The 20,524-nt window shown below is 37.7% G+C and overlaps 1 protein-coding gene across 1 annotated transcript; it reads right to left on the reverse strand.

Annotated features, from left to right (window-relative positions):
• Positions 1–1,614: 1,614 nt before the first annotated feature.
• Positions 1,615–20,269, reverse strand: YME1L1 (YME1 like 1 ATPase). Its single transcript, XM_059466561.1, has 19 exons — positions 20,092–20,269; positions 18,434–18,565; positions 17,442–17,607; positions 16,438–16,536; positions 14,853–14,962; positions 13,687–13,837; positions 13,488–13,595; positions 12,572–12,654; positions 11,644–11,734; positions 10,714–10,866; positions 9,092–9,224; positions 8,548–8,610; positions 7,965–8,077; positions 7,466–7,621; positions 6,552–6,703; positions 5,565–5,691; positions 5,393–5,466; positions 4,667–4,753; positions 1,615–3,526 (listed from the first exon to the last, which is right to left on the reverse strand). The coding sequence occupies exons 1-19, from the start codon at positions 20,119–20,121 to the stop codon at positions 3,383–3,385; spliced, it is 2,172 nt and encodes a 723-aa protein (XP_059322544.1). The 5' UTR covers positions 20,122–20,269; the 3' UTR covers positions 1,615–3,382.
• Between the last annotated feature and the right edge of the window lie 255 nt (positions 20,270–20,524).

Here is a 20,524-nt window from a genome sequence, read left to right on the forward strand (position 1 = left end):
CAAGCAGATCAATAGAGCAGAAAGTTAGCAATGGCTTGATTGCTCTATCTTCAAGGCCAGTTTAAAGGATTAAGATTTAGAACACCCTTCTGACATTTCAGCTGACTCAGGTCATCACAGAGTAAGAAGCAGCTAGAAGGAGAAGGCCACAACTTTCAGTGGAACTTTGCATTTTGTGTTAGCATGCTGGTAGAATTCTGTCACACCAGCCTCAGGAATACAGAAAATTCAGAATTATGTCCAAGTTTGAATTTCTTATTTTTATGTGCCACCCTGCTTGTGACCACTTTGGAGGTATTTCAAAAGCAAACAGTGTATCTAAGCACTTAGCTCTGCCCCAATTTCAACAGCAGGAGGCTGTTCCTACATAAAGGAACACTTCTCTGACTGATTTCTGGAAGTGCTTTTGTGGTTGTGATGTGTTGACCCTGGCTGGACAGCAGGAGCCCACCAAAGCCACTCTATCACTCCCCTCCTTAGCTGGACAGGGAAGAGAAAACACAGCAAAAGGCCTGTGGGTTGAGATGAAGGCAGGGAGAGATCACTCACCACTTACCATCATGGGCAAAACAGTTTTGAGTTCAGTAAAATGAGTTTAGTTGCCAACCAAATCAGAAATAAAACCAAATTTTAACACCACCTCTTCTTTCCTGTTTTCATTTTCACTTCCACTTTACCTCCTCCCCCTCAAGCGGTAAGAGCAGGGTGGGGGCAGGACAGGAACTGGGGTTGCGGTCAGTCCATCACTGGTTGCCCCTGCTGCTCCCCCCTCCTCAGGGCTCTCACTCTAAGCCTGCTACCTCTTCTTCACTGACCTTGGTGTGTCCAGAGCTGTTTATCTCACCTACTCACTCCTCTGTCTCTGGCTGCAATTGCTCTTGGGCAGAGCTTCCTCCCCTTCTTTCAGTGTGTTGTCCCCGAGGCTTTACCACCAGGGCTGATGGGCTCAGCCTTGGACAGGAGCTCCTCCTAGAGCAGTCTGGCAGTGCTCTACTGGACACAGGGAAGCTTCTGGCATCTTCTCCCAGATGCCACCCATGCAGCCTCCTCACGACAAAAACCCTGCCACACAAACCCAACCCAGTGCTCTCCTATCTCTGCCCAATAAAACAAAAGGAGAAATTCCAGCTCCTAGGTGCTCCCAAAAGCACCAGCCATCAAATCCAATGCCTCAACAGACAAGTTTCTTAGAATATGTTACACACACAAAACCAACTAGGAATGACAGTGAACTCCTCAGTAATACTTGTGCTGTTAAGTTGGCCAAAAAGCAAAGATACCCTTTACACTTTATGGCTAATCTTGTAATAATCTTTCACAGCCCAATGATAATAATTTTTTTTTTCTTTTTGATACTATCCTATGCATATAGCAAGAAGCTTTTGAATAAGAAAAGTTGGACTTCAAGAACTTACCCCCATAAACAAGATCATTCAATACAGATTTTAGTAACTTCAAACAAGAAAAAGATTTTTTGCTTCTCTTATATGCAAATTCACATTATTTAGCTGGAAAAGATCCCTTCCAAGTCCCACTACTGAAGCAGCAATTGAAAAAAAGGTGTGAATTTCTAGGGAGAACATTCCCTAGAAATCTCACTAAGAGAGAGTGCAATTTTGCCATAATTCTTACATTTATTTACAATTTTAAATGTTGTATACACCTCAATTTACATACTAGGGAACTTGGTATTACATTTTATAGCAATTTACAGTGAATAAGAAGAAAACCAATGTGCATAATTAAAATTAACCTTTATTACTCCAAAACCAGATGTCAAATATGCAGTATACTTCTGTTTCTATTGGCATATTTCCAAAATACATGTACAACTGAAACTAGTCAGCCTAGATATTTCCTATACCGTTTTATAATATTTGGAAGTTCTCCCACGTTGAGCAGGATGCCGCTATAGTAAGTTGACAAAAAGAGGCAAAAAAGAAAGTTGATCTTCTTTTGAAAGGGGAAAAAAAAAAGCATGTGCTCTTACTAAAAATACTAGGTTATAATCAAGCATTACACTCAGAAAATTCTAAAATACTGTGTTACTTCTAGTTTTAAGTGTAGCTACCAGTTTCCATTCACATTTCTTGGCACCAGCCCAACTATTTTAGTGTCCAAATATGGTAACCCTCAACATTAATATGCTAATACACGCCCTCTCTGCAACAGAAGCTTGTAATCCCACAACACTACAACTGATTGTGCAGAAGGATTATGATCAAGATGTGTTATCCCTAAAATCCAGTTCCATGAGATCAGAGGAATACTGGCATATAATTGCTAGCCATCACTTCCACTTGATTGGAAACTAGTCTTGTTTTCAAAACTTTTTTTGTATTTTCTCAGAATTTCCCAAGGTTTCTGTAAGGGTTGAAAGAAAACATTTTATTTCCCTACTTCTACCATAGAACAGAACTAGGAATGTTATTTGAAACACATGCTTCAAACATTTTCTGAATTACTTTTCAGTGAGTGACGCTGTCCTCTTTGAAGAGATTATCTGTTGGATTATCAAACGCCGTACATAGTATTGATAGAAACTAGTTCTGTAGAATTTCCAGCAGTGTAAAAGCACTGTCATCAAAGCACTGTCATCTGCCTACTGCAGTAATAAAAATTTTAAGAAACTTGTCAGCAGCACATGAGAGGTCACAGGTATTTCTCTTATCCCTGCTATAGTTTCACCCAAAACATGGTCCAAAGAGGCTTAGACACATTTAGCCTGTTGTTTTTGCAATTTCTCTCCCAGCCATACAGATGTGTATTTTAACCCCAAGAGTACTGGAAACATGACCACTAACATTTTTGTCTAGCATGGTGCTCCCACCATGTAGCTTGTTCATTCTTTGAGATGTTTTGTTACATTTCTAAATAAGAAGTCCTTAATAGTGGCCTCTAACCCCAAACAGAGTATGAGCAATAGCTACACGACATACTGTTGCTTTACATCTCAGTCTGTCACTCTCCATAACATCCCAGAGCACACATTGTGAGGTATCACTTCAAACACACATGTAGCAGCACAGCCCAGGAAGCTGTGCCAACACACACCAGTGGATCTGCATGTTTTTCTGCTCAGCTCCAACACATTTGATTGGATCAAAATGCTGAATTCAACCCTGAGATTTATCCTTCTGAATGACTTCTTGTGCGAAGAGTATAAGGAGCAGAGGATGAGGAACTTGCTTTATTTTGTGTCTTATTCTGATGAGACACAACAAATAGATGAGTAACAGAAGCTCACAAGAGACAGACTACTATTAAAGTGACACTAATGCCATACACACATCAGGAAGAGAAAAAAAGGCTATGCTGCGTAAGACTACTGCATTGCTAGATGTACATTCTTCAAATTATCAGTTACATATCCCAGAAGTTATCATCTTACTTCTAGTTTTTTTCCCTCTAGAACAATTTGGATTTCTTTGGCATCCAAAGTCTCATATTTCAATAAAGCTTCTGCTAAATTCTTGTGTTCTTTTGCATGAGTCTTCAGGATGTTCTTCGCTCGCTCATAAGAGTCCTAATTTGAAGAACATGTAGAAGGAGATTTTAAGACTTTACAACAAAAACAACAGCAAGATTCCACTTTAAAAATCGTTTCCAGGTAAATACAGCTTGAGACAAACATTTAAAGTTGCGCCTTACATTTCAAAGCTAGCACAGCTCCTGATTCACAAAGCTTTAAAATACAGCTGGCATAATTAATGAAAAGCAACCAAACACTTCATGCCACCTGTGCATTTTGCACAAGTAGGGCTAAAAACAAAGTCCTGAGATAAACCTTAGTATTGTTACATATGACTTAGAAAACACTTACTAGATTAGAAAATTTCCTGATTTTTTATAACATTTTTTTTGCACTATGAGCAAAGCTACAGCATTCACAGATTTTTCCTCAAAGACAAGCATTTTTATATATTTATAAAACTCAAAACACTATGTAGTTTTAGAAAGCTGAAAGTACAGCTTTTTCTAAAGCTACACTAAGCCACCAGTTGCTGCAAGTAGATGTGCACTGCCAGCATTACCAGTTTCAACTTTTAGTTCTACCCTGGCCAAGTCAGTTCAAAAACAAATACAGCAAAAGTGTTACTCATTGAAATGTTACAATACAAGTAATTCTCCTGCCTGTACCAAACTAAGCCAGATTACCAGAACAGTGATCAGGAAGTTCAGTGATTATCAAATGTTACAAATTTCCCCAAGCATCTGACATTGATCACTGTGAGGAAGAGGATACTGGAGGCAACACTCTGATCTGATATGGCCATTCCTGTGATTTTATATAAAACTACTTATCTTGGGAGTTATGAAGTGTGAAAGTAACATAAAACACCCACATCTGTTCTAAAACAATTTGTAGCCATACTTTCCCTGTGAATTGAATAGCAAAAAAAAACCCAAATCATGACCAAATATAAGAGAAGTGTTAAAGAGTATATTGCAGAGCCCAACATCACTTGATTTAGACTACATGTGCATGACAATCACCAACAAGTTTTGATATGCAGACATTCAAAGCTGCAGCTACATTAAATACTTGGGAATACTTCCACCCACTGGTGTATCTTCACCAGTATACATGACTTAAATCAAGTAACCAATCAAGCAGGTGTTCAGTTGATCTCAGAATATGAGAGTGGAGGGGAGAGGCTCTTACCCGTAGAAGTGTCCTCACTTCCTGTTCAATTGCAGACTGAGTTTCTGGGCTGACTTTCCCCGGATCAGTGTAGGTCATAACACCCAGCTAAACAACAACAAAAATATCTTTATCTTGCTACTGTTGCAGTCATACACACAAAACTCTCTACAAATTTCAGCATCTATTACTTCTGTATACAAACAAAATCATGAGTCAAATGCCTGCTGAAGTGCTCTAAGCAGAAGCTAAACAAGCCTATCCATCAACTATGTAGTTACTGCAGAATTACGTTTCAATAGGTCACAGTACAGATCCTAATTAGGTCCTTTCTTACTTAAAAATCAAACCAAAATGTCTACACTACTAATACTTGACAGACAATCAACATGACTAAAGAATCTTCTAAAGAAAGTCCACAAAACTCCCAGTTGTTACCCTCTTTGCCCTCCCAGACTCAATTCCAAATTATCCTCAATTCCAAAATGTCTGGCTTTATTATAACTATTTCCTGAAGATATTTGTGATTTTCAAGGTAATTTTGAAGTGAAAATCCTGCGAGGTAATTTTTTAAACTGTCAATATACAGGTTTTCTAGTTGAGCTCTCTACAGCAGACCAGAGGCTCACTCTTTTTGTGATAACTACTTACCATAATCTCAGAGATCACTGACAGACAAATAGGCTTTAGCTAGAGAACAGAACCTGGTTTTACTCCATATAAATATTAAAGGATTGATGATACTACCTTCTCACTCATTCCAAATCGAGTCACCATCAGTCTTGCAATTTTGGTAGCATTGTCAAAATCACTGGAAGCACCTGAGAGCAAACAGATCTAAGTTACATTACTGAAACCACGTTAAACACGCCAGTCCACACCCTTGATCAAAAACTCTTTTAACTACCAATTAGCTGACCTGTTGTGATGTGATCACTTCCAAATATGAGCTCTTCTGCTACTCTTCCTCCCATACAGACATCCATCTGTGCGAGCAACTGGGATCTAGTTTCACTCCATCTGTCATTTTCTGGGAGCAAAGATACCTGTAAGACACAGAAATGTGGTCAGCTAACAAAAAACAAAGAAGTACTGAAGTAATCTCAAAAATATTCTTGTTTATATCAGAAGCAGATAAAGATTTTATGTAACACTTTGCATGCTCTGGCCTGCCTCTAGTATATGCATTTATCAGGACTGCTTGGAGGTGCTGAGTGGAACCACTGAAACAGCCTCCTCAGACCCTGAGCACCCCATCAATGTGAGCAACTACTGCCAGAAGAAACAGAACAAATCAACTTGCCCAGAGGATTCAGACCAGTGGTTTTCATTAACTGAACACATTAACTTGAAAAAGTTCAACAGGAAGAGACATAATAGAAATATTTTTCTGTTCAAATGCTTGGTACATACAGGCAAAATAGAAAAATTTATGGATATCTATGCAAAAAACAAGGTGGGTAACCAATGAAGCTTAAAAAAGCCAAACTGGACAAAGCACAACCTGATAAAGGACTTTGTGTTAAAAGTACAGTTGAGCTTCTACCTACCAGTCCTTTAGGTGATCTTCAATATTTTGCTGTTGGGTGCTATTTCAACTGCAGCAGAATCAAACTTACTCATATTTCTCTTTCCTTGTACATGTGAACTGTTATACCAGTGCACAGTAATTTATTAAAAAATGAAGAAAGCTTTTTATCACACAGAAAGGATGACCTTGGGTTTTCAAGAGACTGCTCATAACTATTTCAACAGACTACAATACTCATTAACAAATAACAGCACATAGCATCGTTACAAATTCTTCTGCACCACCAAATCAACATAAAAATTTAACTAAATAAAGAACTATTAATAAACTAAATAAAATTTAAAAATACTAAAAAACGGATGAAGAAACACTCACATGTCCCAGTGTTGTTCCTCGTGTCATGATTGTGGCCTTGTTGATCGGCATGGCATCCTTGGTGTAATAGGCAATGATAGCATGTCCAGACTCATGGTAAGCTGTGATGGTTCTGTTCTTCTCATCAATTTCTACACTTCTACGCTCAGGTCCTTAAACAGAGGAACATTACATTAACCTTTTTGTACAGCTGGCCACCACAATCCACACCCTACATAAACACAAACAGGGCACAAAGCAGCCAAGGAACAGCCTGTGATCAAAGGGAACTAACACTTAAGTGCAAAATGTTTACAAGTCAGATTTTAATGTCAAAAAAATAGACCCAAACATATTCTACAGACAAGCTGCTTTTAAAGTAGTAGATTTAAAATGCAATCTAAGTATCTGAGAAAACTCCATTTCCTCTCTCAAGCATGAACAGACCAGATTTATAGTGGTTATGTCTAAGATGTTTAAGATTTGTGCTACCACATGAGAATTTTAACAGAACCTCCAGATTTCTGGTCATCCGTAAGGGAAGGATAAGAAATCAAGCCTGTGTCTCCCTCCAGGCTGAAGTATGACATGCAGCATTTTTAATTTTAAAAAATGGTATGAAATTTTAAAAAATGTATTCCACACTAGATTTTACATACTACTCTCTGGTCTCAGAAGGTTCTATTCAGAAATAACTAATAGGAAACTTTATTTGTTAAAAAAAATCCAAACAAACAAAGAAATCCCCCTCTAACTCCACTATAAAAAAATCCAAACCAAACAAACAAGACAACCAACCAAAAAAAAGGCCACAGTGCAACAATCTGAAAAACAACACCATAAAAACTTTACTATTCCCCTGTAAAAGTCCTTATCACATAAGAAAAGCTTTGTGTATTGTAATGTACATTAATGTCTTTCATACAAAATCCTACCCATTAGAATTTTGTCCTTGGAGAATTCTAGTTCTTTCATGGTTACCATATCTTTTCCATCAACAGCAGCCTTTAAGGCAGCTTGATTTACAAGATTTTCAAGCTCTGCTCCAGAAAATCCTACTGTGCCTCGTGCAATTATTTCCGGATCAACAGCTGTAGGAGAATAAAAAAAAAACAAAGCAAAACCATTTTGTTTATGAGAGTCCATATTGCTCCTGAAATTTTAATCAAGAATCATATTCTATTAAAAATGATGCATTAAACAAGAAAAAAATAACAAACAAACAAATCAGTTTTAAAATAAATTAAGCTTAATTCTCAAGACACTATGAACTCTTAAGGACCAGAGAGAAACACAACATATGAGACAATTTTTGTGATCTTTATTGATGCAGTAAAGCCACAATTGCTAATGGAACAAAGGACTAACCTGAGGGGGCAGATCCACTATAAAATCTCTTACATAAAAAGATACTAGAGTAAAATATTTACTTACATGGGTCATACTTGATTTTGTTAAGGTACCACTTCAGAATTTCCGTGCGACCTCTTACATCAGGCTTGGGAACAGTAACTTGCATATCAAAGCGACCAGGACGTATTAGAGCACTGAGGGAAATGACAATTTAGTACATTGACTCAAAAATACTGCAGTAAACTTGCTAATGTATAGCAAGGAACAAAAATCCATTGCTGGTTCTAAAGATATCTACACATATGAAAATAATATATTTTTCTTATCTGCTTGTAGAAAGACAGATGAAAGGTATTTATTGACAACTAATTTAAAAGTGGTTTTTTTGCATTTGAAAATTTTGTATTCTGAACAAGGAATGCAGCTTATCAATTTAGCTGAAAACTTGTAGAAATATCAAATGTTTAAAACATACTAATCATTTCTCCATATTTAACTCTGCAACCTATTAAATGCCAAAGAACAGTCAATACACATCCTTTTTAAGAAGGAAAACTCCAGCTATGACACTGTAATACTTGAAGATTTTCACAAGCAATTTTGGTTTTGTTGAAGGGGTTTTTTTACTACGTGGTCTGTAAAACAAGCAATGAATTATACTCACTTGTCTAATGCTTCAGGGAAGTTTGTGGCACCAATAATAACAACACCTTCATTTGGTTTAAAGCTGTGTGGAAAACAAGGTGTGAATTCTTTTTTTTCTGGACACAGAATTTACAATTTTGTCAATAACTACTGTTACTGACCTTACTGGCCAGTCAAAAAACATGCTTTTACACTACAACATATGATCCAAGAATGACCATGTTTAACTCAGCAACTGGTTAAAAACATGTTCTAATCTCTGTGTTGAGCTTCTTCCTTTAGATATATAACCAGGCTAAAAAACCTGAGAAATTATTTAAAATAAACGGCAGCTGTTGTGCAAATACAACTCAAAAGCTTCGACATTCTTTACAATAAGTCCATTAATGCTACTGTTGGCAGTGCTAGAAAATAGCCATAAAAGCATATTAAATATATATTCTTAAAAGCATTACAAAAAATTACACAAAACTTCAAAGCTGCCAAGAAGAAAAAGTTCACCCACATATCCAAAATACCAGTCAGTCAAGCACCTTCTGTGCCCTCAGAATTCATATATTTACCCATCCATTTCAGCAAGGAGTTGATTAATGGTCTGTCTTGAATAGGGGTGCATTGGAGATTCAATTCTCTTCCCACCAACAGAGTCCAATTCATCAATGAAAATAACACAAGGTGCATTTGCTTTTGCTTCCCCTGACAAAAGGAAAATAGCAGAAGGAACCTTGAACCACACAAAAGAACAGACAATCTATCAGGTAGTTCAGGATTCTACTGTTTCTGTTATTACTGGATTACAGTGTGTTCTGTTAGACATCACAAAAACGGTCTTGCTTTTAGGCCTAAAAAAAGGAAAGAGAACCTTCATTTTCTTTATCTTGCCATTTCAAAAATATTTCTCATCAGCTTATTCTTATCAAGTTACAAGAAATCACTAGTAAAACAAAGTATGTAATTGTCCAATTTTGTATGAACTTCTTACAAGAGTTTATTTTATAAGCTTGGGTAGAGAATATTTTCCTATTAAATAAAAACAATATAAAACTTGATGGGTCTCAACACTAACTTAGTTTAATAGAACTTGCTTGTTATTTTACAATGAAGGGTTCACACTCAAGTTCACAGGTATTAAAACACTAAATAAAAATGCTGTAATAAGCATGAAGACCATCAATTGGTGCCTGCATACTAGGATGCAATTAATTTCACCCCCCCAGACATATCTGTAACATTAATATACCAGTCAGGCATCTACACCTTTGTAGACAACAGAAGGAAATGTATTTTTAAGGTTCTACGTGTACTATATTTGGCACCCCATCCATGTAAATTCACATTTTTTTCTACAAATGCAAACTACTTTGTACATTGTATATATTTGACCCTATCAATCTTCCATTTAAGAGGGAAGCTGGATTTTCTCTTCCCCAATAATATTTTCACACTTAAAATAGGAAGTTTCTTTTGTGAAAGCTATAAATCTAAACATAAGTTTTGAAAGTTTTGTTATCCTGCCGATGGGTCTGAGAAAGGAAATCTCAGCTTATTACCATGCCATGATGCCATAAAGCTTTAATTCGGAGTAAAAAAAAAATCTAAATATGAGGGCAGTAATTGAGAAGGTTAACTCAATTTTTTCATCTTACATTTACAATTAAAATTTACTACAATTTATACATGACTAAGGAAATTACAATTTCAAATATTCAATTTAGTCTATCGAACATTACGTTTCTAATTAAATTACTACTTCTCTCTGGGACCATTGTAAAATCAGTTATAAGTTTATAACAGGTTTTTATCAGTTATAGGTGTTTATAACCAATTTTTATCAGTTAGAGGTGTTTATAACAGCTATCATTTCATGTGATGGTTAGGAAGTAGCTACAGTTATAAACTGTATATGATGGTTGATGATAGATAGTTATAAACACCTATAACTGATAAAAATCAGTTATAGCTGTTTATAACAGCCATCATTTCATGTGATGGTTAGGAAGAAGCTACAGTTAACTGATGCTCACAGAATTGTGACATTTACCTCCACAATTAAGGCTTTATTTATTAGTCTCATACACGACTACTTTCCAGTAACCAGAACTGTAACTAATCAAGCCATGTAAACAACATTGAATACTTAACCTTACATGTGAGAAGATTTCCAACCCAGGAATATTTAACTTACTGAAGAGGCTCCGGATGCGACTGGCTCCCACCCCAACAAACATCTCATCAAACTCGGAGCCGGACGCGTAATAGAACGGAACATCGGCTTCCCCCGCCACAGCCCGCGCAAGGAGAGTCTTGCCAGTACCAGGTGGTCCAACTAACAAAATGCCTAAAAGACAAACAAAAACCCAACAAAGCCACCACATCCACACAGTCTTCTTATATCAGTGGTTTCTTCCATGCATTAGAGGAAATAATGTACACTTGGCTCCTAAAAGGTGTTAAGATGCCATTTCAAGTAGTGCTCATTACTGCCAGTCTGAAGGAGCTTCCTGGAACAGATCCAGATACAATTTGATCCATATTTAAACAACAACAAGGACTTGTAAGACCATCAAAACAGAAGCCTGAAATATTCTGAAGATTTAATGTTGAGTTTAGCAGCTGAATCCCTAATAGTGTTAGCTTCAAACTGACATTTTCCTGGCTGTTTCTGTGGAATCTTTATTTTTAATTAAATCCTTCCAAGTAACTGTCTTTAAACAGTGTAGAGCACTAACAGGAAACAGATTTCTCAGGTCTATGCATTTCAGATTTATGTGGATTTCCACTATGATCTTAATCACCCTTTTACATAAAAACATTTGTTTCTGAACTATCTAAAGCAGTTAGGCACTAAAGGTGCTAAAAGCCATAAGGAAGAAATAAAGGCCTTTTAAGAGTTCAGTTAATAAACCCTCCTGCTTTACAGGATAAAATACTGCTGTTTGTTAGTTCAATAACTGAAGAAGGCACAGTAAATTTTGTCTAACCCCAAAATTTTAGTTTGCATAATACATGAAGAAATAGTAAGAAACTAGGCTGTAAAGTAGTCACTCAGTACAGAACATGCCTCACAGCTATGGCTACATAGCTTTTGTCACTTCTGCTGAGCAATTATTCTTACCTTTTGGAAGTTTACCTCCTAATACAGTAAATTTGTGAGGGTTTTTCAGAAATTCCACAACTTCTTGCAATTCCTGCTTAGCTTCTTCAACCTATACATGAAAAGCAAGCCACAAATAAAACTAAGCATTTATAAAACACTGCATGTTTTTGTATGTAGGTTTTGTATTAGAGGTTAAGTCCCTGATTGCATACAGAAAAATATTAAAGTGTACCACAGAATTTGTGTGGATACCAATACTTAATTCAACCTATCCTAAAACTGTTTGTGGGGCTAAGCAAACATTAAACTCAGTAACACTGAAGGAACAACCAAACAGTTCAAGACCAGGTGTGACCAAAGAAATAAACACAAAATCAAAAATTCCAAATCAAAATATTACTCTTTTTAATTAAAAATAGACTAATTCTATCTATTTGTCCAAGGGGAAGGAAACAGGGAGGTCCTCATTTTGCCACTAACAGTCAAAGAACAATTGAACAGAAAAAATAGAGGTATCCTATCAGCAGTGACATGCCCACTTCTTTCTGGGAATCTCCCTATCTCCTGTCCCAATAACACTGCCTGGAAGAGATGGTACTAAGAGAAAAACGACCAAATGGCATTATCATCTTCATATGCCAATTGACTTCTGCAAAAGGTAGATTAATATTGATATTTATGGCCTGCCATTTGCTATTATAGTCTTTAAAAATGTTATTCAACAAGTAGAGTGCACCTTTTATGAGGTATTGCATTCCACAAAAACAAAGTAGAAAAAGAGTGGCTAAAGCCTTCCTTCACCTTGGAGTGGTCAGTGCATATAAAGTTTCACTTCATACAAAGAAATTTCTTGAACAGACTAAGACATTCATAATGATTAGTTAAACAACAGACTCACAATGATTACTTAAAACAAAACTTGCACACACTTTACTTTTGATCTTACCCCTTTAACATGCTCGAAGGTGACATTTTTCAGCTGGATTGGATCAACTGCTGCATCAAAGATACTTGATGTTCGAAAGCGTACTAAGAGCAAACAGCAGATGACGAACAACAAATTTACACACAAAGTCATTTCACTGCAAGGCTGAGTGCTGCACCTGAACACATGCCAGTCAGACACTGACCTGACACCTGCCCTTTTGATAGGGCATGTGTGCACTTACAACTGGTGAGCAGGAATAAGATTTATGTTTCAAAAAAATCTTTGAAATATTTGCAATTAATTCAGTGATAATATTTGCAATTAATTCAGTGATATGCTTTTTAGTCACATGTAGTACAGGAAGCTCCTCATCCAGAAGAGTGTACACAAAGCCAGAACTTCTCCCTCAATGTTTCTATACATATCCTAACTTTCTTGAGACTTATAACTTATCAGGTGATAACTTAGTATCAAGCTGAACGTCTCCAGTTACCTTAGCTCAGCCTTTTGATTGTTCCACTATTTCCAACAGATTTCTCAAGATTTAGCAACACAAGTTCCTAGTTGCCATAAACTAGGCTGTGATTACAAATTGGAAATTCAAACCATCTTGCCTACAGCTGATCTAGATAACATATCACCTAAATTGAAAGTCAAATACCTAACTGGTGGCCAGTCTGACTTCTCTGGTTCCATGTAACTGCCTCACCAAAAGAAATAAAGTAATTATACTGACACAGAACATTTTTGTCTTCATAAATGTTTTATCACGCTGTCATCTGAAAGGCTGTAGCCAGAAGCAGTACATAACTCATAGGATAACTTCTCAGTGTACTAATATAAACCAATTACAATGTCAAAACATATTTAATTTATGCTAAACCTGCTGGAAGAAACAACACAAGTGAAACTGTGTGGAAAAAAGTTAACTAACCAGCATCAGAAAAGGAACCTTTTCCAGGTAAAAATGATGAATATATAGCAAGATAAAAACAAAGAACGAAGAGAAAGAAAGAAAGCAAACGTGATCTTCTTAAGGAATCTGAAAAAGAAAATAAAAACATATTTAACATGGGCTAAAATAAACTACTTTCTAATTGCAAAGACAAGATATGTGAATTAACACAACTTACCAAGTGTTTTTTGCAGGAATACCTGTGCTTTCAAAAAGCCTTCTGCAAAACCAGTTTTAAAAGCATCCTGGTGAGCCTCTGGGATGTTTTTTGTTTTCATTAGTGTGTCTAAGTTTTCAACATCAATTCGTCTCTTTCTCAGGATAAAACCCTGCAATGTTTTCCAAAGCAGTGTTAGTATACATCAAGTTTTCATAAACAGTTAATTTACCACCTGGCTAACATGAGTGATAGGAAAAAATAAAATTACAACAGCATATAATTCATGTGCTACTGGGTTAGTTAGAGGGCACAGGCCAATAGCTTGAATGTGAATCCCCATGGTCTGAGCAAGGGCATTCCCATTTTTGCTGAGCAAGTCCATTTTGGAGCCCTCCTGGATCCCAGTTCCAAACTGAAAATATAGCCTAAGACAGATCTGTACACAGCCAGCTTTGTTCACTGTATTCAGTGGGACTTATTAGCTTAAGCTTCTTGCTTTATTCCCAATTGCAAAATATCTTTGCAAGTATCATTTTGATGGAGCTTCAGCAAATACATCTCATATGCCCTGTCAAATTTCAGAGCAGCACTGCATGGAGCTAGCTCTGGTTTTATCTTCATCCACAGTACACCTAGTCCCCAGATGAAATAAACCACATATGCCTAGAAGAAGGGAAGAGTTCAAAGACAATTTACACACACAGTTAAATGAAAAGCCTTACTTAGCCTACCTTCTGTATAAACATCAATTAGAAGCAAAGAGTACCCAAGTCAATCATCCAAAGCAGTAACAACCCCAAGCTATCTGCTGACTTGAAAACACACATTCTTGTATGTTAAACTAGCTGTATTTCTGCTTAAAGAAATGAATCCTTTGACTTGAAGCTATTTTTAGTTTTTATTCTGTTTTAGAAACAGAAATAATTTAATTTTTAGAGTTAAAACCATAGTTATATGCTGAAACTGTTCTCCTAAAAATTCAAATAACCGCACTATTGGTGATTATGGAACAAATATATGAATTAATAAGAAAAAAAAAACACACTGCCATTAGCTCAAGTTCTAGAATTAAGAAATATTTTCATGCTAGTGAAAGAAAACATCTGTGGTAAATTTGAAGGCTTAGTCAAGAGAAAGAGATGGTTTGAGTAAGCGCAAAATAACTTAATGTTACTTATATTTACCTTCAAAATTGAAGAAAGTGAACTTTTTGTTTCTGTGAATTGATCAGATGTTGACTGCAGACGTCTTGCTCTTGATCTCAGAGTCTTAAAGTTCCGTGTCTGTATGTAGACTTTACGTAGTAAGAATAAACAGAAGTTAAAACCTAATCGTTACTACCACCACAAAAATAAAAGTCTTAAGAAATTTCTGAAACTATTATATTGAAGAATATGGAATATAATCTTCCCATCATATCCACTGTATTGTAAATGGATAGTTATGTAATCACAAACTCTATTTGTCATCTGACCTTGCAAGCAAACTTGTGTTTCACATAAATTTTCAAGTTGAAATAATCTGAGTTCATGGTGTAAATTATAGCTAATTGGCCAACTCAGGGAAGGGGAGACATTCAGACAATTAAATCCAGGCAGGCTGACAAAGATGAAACATTCAGAAGCAAATGCAGAAGGATGGGAATAATGCTTTGTGAGCTCTGCTGGTAAAATGCCCTGAGGACAACTGGAATGGTTTCAGTGTACTGTTAACTTCATTAGTGATAAAAGAAATGAGATCCTTTAATCACAGTGAGCTAATGACACTCTAAGTTCTCTCCTACCACATCAGAAGCCTTGTGAAAGACATTTCACCACAAGTGAATGTTTTTCTTCTTTTACTACTATATTTTAAAATAAACATCAACACCAGTCAATTGGGTTGGTTTCACTAAGCTTTTTGTTGTTCTAGAACAGCACCAGATAAAAAGAACTTCTGCAGCTGACCCTTGAGCCCTGCTCAAAAAAGGTCTAACATTTGATCAGGTAGTGCTGGACCTTGACCAGCTCAGTTTTGAAAATCACCAAGGATTAAGATAACCAAACTCCTCCACGTGATCTGTTTCAGAACTTAACCATTCTCAATGTGAAAATGTTCAAACAGGTTTTATTCCATTTGCTTTTACTTGGGATTGTTGTCCCTTCTTTGAGGTGTATGTGAGAAGGGTAACTGATATGGCTCCAATAGCAATTGGATCACTCCTTGCCCTTTATTCTGCTAACTAAAACCTCAGATCCTTCAGCTTCTCCCCTGTATAAAAGGCTTAAAAATCTGCCTCCTTCCCTGTGACTCATAACTGGGCTATCTCCATACTGTCAGCATTTCTCTTTGCCACAGGATACAAACACAGATATACCTACAGGTGGCATCAGAAGAACTGAATTTAGGACAATACCTGAACTTCCTGAACTGTTCATTATATTTTCACTAATGTCACCAGTCACCAAACCCCTCAGAAAATTCAACTGGATGAGTACTGAATTCAACATATTTATTGACTCAAAAATAGTCAGTTCATCTGTGGTCTTTTGAGATTATAATCCACAAATACTGACACCTTGGAACAACATGGTGATTACTAAATTCTGGAAATACACTACTCAAGTGCAAAAAATAACTTCATTATTTAAAGTGCTAATATCAACCTAAGTTTCTCCTGGAAGCTTACTGGTATTTCCTGAGTGATGCCTCTACAACAAATCCAAAAATACTTCTCCAGAATAGAAAAATTCTGTAGAGCTTAAACCAGTGTAGTTTCATGTTTCATACCTGGCCAACACCGAACATCTGAACAGAAATTTTGGAGGGGATGAGGATGTTGTCCATACAAACAAGATGAGCGTAAAGCACTGAAAACATCCACAAAACCTACAAAAAGATACAACAAAGTGTAATACACCCTGTCTTAAATGACAATTCAACATTACTTCTTGCACAGTTTGTTTTTTTAGTTTTTAAAATATTAATTATATTTCACTATAGCACTCCAGGCATCTTTAATTAAACAAATTACCAGAACATCTATCAAAGCTTTGAAGCATTTCCAAGTATTTATTTGCTTTCAGGCAATTATCACTGAGCTAATTTTATTTGTATCTCACAACACAATGCAATTTAAAATCTTTTCTCTAATAGCAGCAATATTATTCCTTACACTCCTCCTTTCTAATGCAGTACTATATAGACAGTATCTCAAATGTATATGGCAGTATCTCAGCTATATACTTCTTTTTCTAATAGATTCTTAAGCATCTGCAATGGTCTTCCTTCATTTTAGACTAATTCCAACAAAACATCTTCACCTGCAAGGAACTACTCTTGTTTATTTCAGCAATGAAATACTCTACATGGAGCATTAACAGCTTGCTACCATGAATTCCTTTCTAATTAGTATCTTTGTGTGTCATTCCTTCAAGTAAAAAATTGATAAAAACGTAAACCGGGGATTTCTGTGATATAAGTAGATTAGCAAAATCTAATGTCTTGATGAAACAAACCAGTGGTATATTCACAGCTCAGACTCATCACTGAGAGATAGAGCTGAGTTCAGAAAAGTTTAACAGCAACCAAATTGAAATCCAAAGAAACAATTAGTTGAATTTCCTAAATTTCTCAAGTTTACACAGACAAGCTATATAGAACAAAAAAATACATGAATACTCTTTATTAAATACATTTAACTACAAATTATCTACAGCACAAGAGATTAAACTGAAGTATAACTGTATTCACCTTTATAATTTCACTCTCACAAACACATCACTCAAACATACCATGCTTATTTTCAAAGAAGGACTGAGCAGAGACATATGATGTGTGCCACTGTGAGGAGACTTTGCTTTCTGTACAGTAGCCAGGAAGCAGCCTGTTCACCAACTCTCTGAACTGGTTAGCTTTCAAATCAGACAATCCCAGATCTCTTAAATTTTTAAATACAGACTGAAAAACAGAAAAAAATGTTAAAAATTTACATAAGATTACCCTAGAGAAAAAATTTCCCAGTAGCCCCAGAAGCAAATACAGACTGAAAAAAACAAATCAATCAAACAAAAAAAAACCCACAAAAACCCAACAATGGAATCACAACACAGTGGTGAGCAGTACAACCCATACTGATTTCCACAGTTCTGCAGTTACTGAGAAATTCCATGGTTTTCCTCCCAAAAAAGTGCTTAGTTACAAAACTTATAAGAAGCAAGTTGAAAGAGAAGTGGCAATATCTAATACTACTTGGCACTGTTTTAATTTTCAATGTCAAAAGTAAGAAATACCCAATGATAATGAAAGATATTTTAACAGAAAAATAAAACTGAACATGAAACCATGCCACTTAATTGCTCAAAAACATTCAACACACTTTAAGTTACAGTTCCCATTTCCTCACAAGCAATAATGACACAAACTTTGCTAGAGCTCAGAATAAAAAGGTAATGTAGGGTTTATTAACAGAAAACTTGTTACTTTACAGGAAGAACCATTAAACTGGAAATGAAAACAAATCCCTTGCTCATTTTCAAAGTACTACTGAGACAAATACCAGCTATTTTTTTTTAAATGAAATACTGTATTTTTGTCAAATCCTTACTGGCAAAATACTGACTGACTGCAGTTCTGCCAAAAGGATGCACTCTACATGTTAACATCCTGTTTTGTTTAGTCATATTACATTATTTTACAGACCAGTCAAATATTACATTCAATTAAACTCATATTATTCAGATTTAATGCCAGTTAAACCATCACTTTTTCAAAAGGTTTTTTGTACCTCATTCTTCTGAGGATCATGCTCTGGGGAGGTGTCCCTCTGGACAGGCTGTATGGATGCTTTGCTGGCAGAAGTTGTGGAGCTTTTTGGTGAATGAAAGGCATTGATAAGGTGACTCAGAGGAACAGTAGCCTGGAAAAAAAAAATAGATAAGGACTTAGGCTTATTTAAACTATTTAAATATACTTCTGTTCCAAACTCTAACTTATAACAGCATATCTTATACACTGCCTTTTAAATGAGGACTTAATTATAAACCACATTATCTTCAACACCACAGTGTTAGCTGATACCTCTTTTTACAGAGAAAAAAAGAGAAAGTTTAAGCATGTATGACAGATTAGAAACTCGTATTTTCATCTCTAAAGCAATACTTTCATAACTTGAATTATCTGTACTTTTTCTTGCTTTTTTATTAGCCATTCAGAAAGGTTGCCTTTATGATTTCTTCCTTAGGATCTCAGTTTCAGCTCAAGGATGAAAATGAAACTTCACAAAGCACACAGTCAAATCTGCAGCTCAGCAGCATTCAGCCAACTCCACCTCAGGAATCAGTACAGGAGCCCAGGTGCACCAGGTATGAGGGCTCCTCCTCCTGGCACGACTCCATCTCTTGTGAACATATGGGACAAACAACCCCAGCAGTTCCAAACCTCCTCAAACTCTGTACATGTCCCAGGAGCTGGGACACAACCCTGGCCACTGCAATTGAAGCACAACTGGGTATGTCCACAGCTGGGTATATCCTCCTGCAAGGACTACCATCTCTGTGTTGGCTAGACCGCAGATCAAAAGAGACAGTGCTGTGAGACATGAAAACTGCTTCATAATTAATAGTACAAAACTGTAATTTGACTCAGAGTTTGTGGTAATACCATAAAGCCTCTAGAGGTCAAAGCCAGCATCCCAACCACTAACCAAACTTTCTGTCTGCATTTCCCACTCTGGTGAAATGACACCTCCCTAGAAACACATAAACTCTTCCATTTCACTACTCTGATGAAAGCTTTAAACACATTCTCCACGTGTGGAAAGAACAATCAAACCCTATAGTCTATCACACACTAATACAAAACTTAAAAATAAAACCGAAACCACTGGTTCAGATCAAAGTCCATAAAACTAACCAGTCCCATCGGACTCATTGCCTAATTAAAGGTGCCTTCCTGGTTGTGTTTAGACTGTTCTGTGTAACAAATTACAACGATTTTCCCTCCACTAACTCTTCTAAGTAATTTCCTCTTGGCTTTCACAAGAACCCGTTAAAATTAACAGCATAGTTTAACTGTAGTAACACGTCACCACCCCTTGCTTCTGCTACAAAAACAGACACTAAAAAGCGCCATGTAAGGTTATTTCGTCGTTTCAGAATGCTTTTACTCTTTACAAGCTTTTACTGTACCTCCCTCTCCCCCCCATTTATGTATTTTTTTCCTCGACGCGGACCGCACACCGCCGTAGCCCCCGCTCCTCTCCCAGTGACGCCCAAAGCCCCGGGAACGTGGCACGCAGGAACGGGCTCCTCCCGCCGCTGCCCGCAGCCGCCGGGCCTGCCGAGCGCCTCCGCACGGACACGGAGCGAGCCCCCGCCGGGAGCGGGCCCGGGGCGCGGCGAGCCGCGCACGGCACCGGGCCGGAGCGCTCCGCCAGCCGCTCACCTGGGGCTGCACGGTGGAGAAGGAAAACATCCTGCCGGCGGGGCCGGCGGCGGCCGCAGGCGCCTCTTCCGCCTCGCAGCCCAGCCGCAGGAGCCCGCCCGCTGTGGCCGCCGGCGGTGAGGAGACGCCGCGGCTCCGCTCCGGGAAATGTCCGCCCCGCGGCCGCGCCGACCGGGCCGAGCCGCCCCGGAAGCGGCGGCAGCGCAAAGAGCTTCCGGGCCGCTGCACCGCGCAGCCGCCGCCTCGAGGCCGAGGCGGAAGAAACGAGCGAGCGCCGGCAGGGCCGCAGCAGAGGGGCGGGCGGGCGGGCGGGCGGGGGCCCGCTCTCGGCCCGAGGCGGTGCAACTGCCAGAGCGCCCTGCCCCTGCTCGCTGTCAGCGCCCCCGGCTGCTGTCCGCAACGCGCGTCGTTAACCGGCGCGCAGCGTGATATT

This window comes from Ammospiza nelsoni, chromosome 1, assembly GCF_027579445.1.
Source record: "Ammospiza nelsoni isolate bAmmNel1 chromosome 1, bAmmNel1.pri, whole genome shotgun sequence".
In the NCBI taxonomy this organism is placed as follows: Eukaryota; Metazoa; Chordata; class Aves; order Passeriformes; family Passerellidae; genus Ammospiza; species Ammospiza nelsoni.

Excerpts from the sequence above, each read along its gene's own strand:
- YME1L1 (XM_059466561.1), bottom strand. The coding sequence starts at position 20,121 with ATGTTTTCCTTCTCCACCGTGCAGCCCCAG. Across the intron at positions 11,735-12,571 it reads CCTTCGAGCATGTTAAAGGG|GTTGAAGAAGCTAAGCAGGA; the intron begins GTAAGATCAAAA and ends TTTCATGTATAG. Across the intron at positions 8,611-9,091 it reads CTCCTTGCTGAAATGGATGG|CTTTAAACCAAATGAAGGTG; the intron begins GTAAATATATGA and ends TTTTCCACACAG.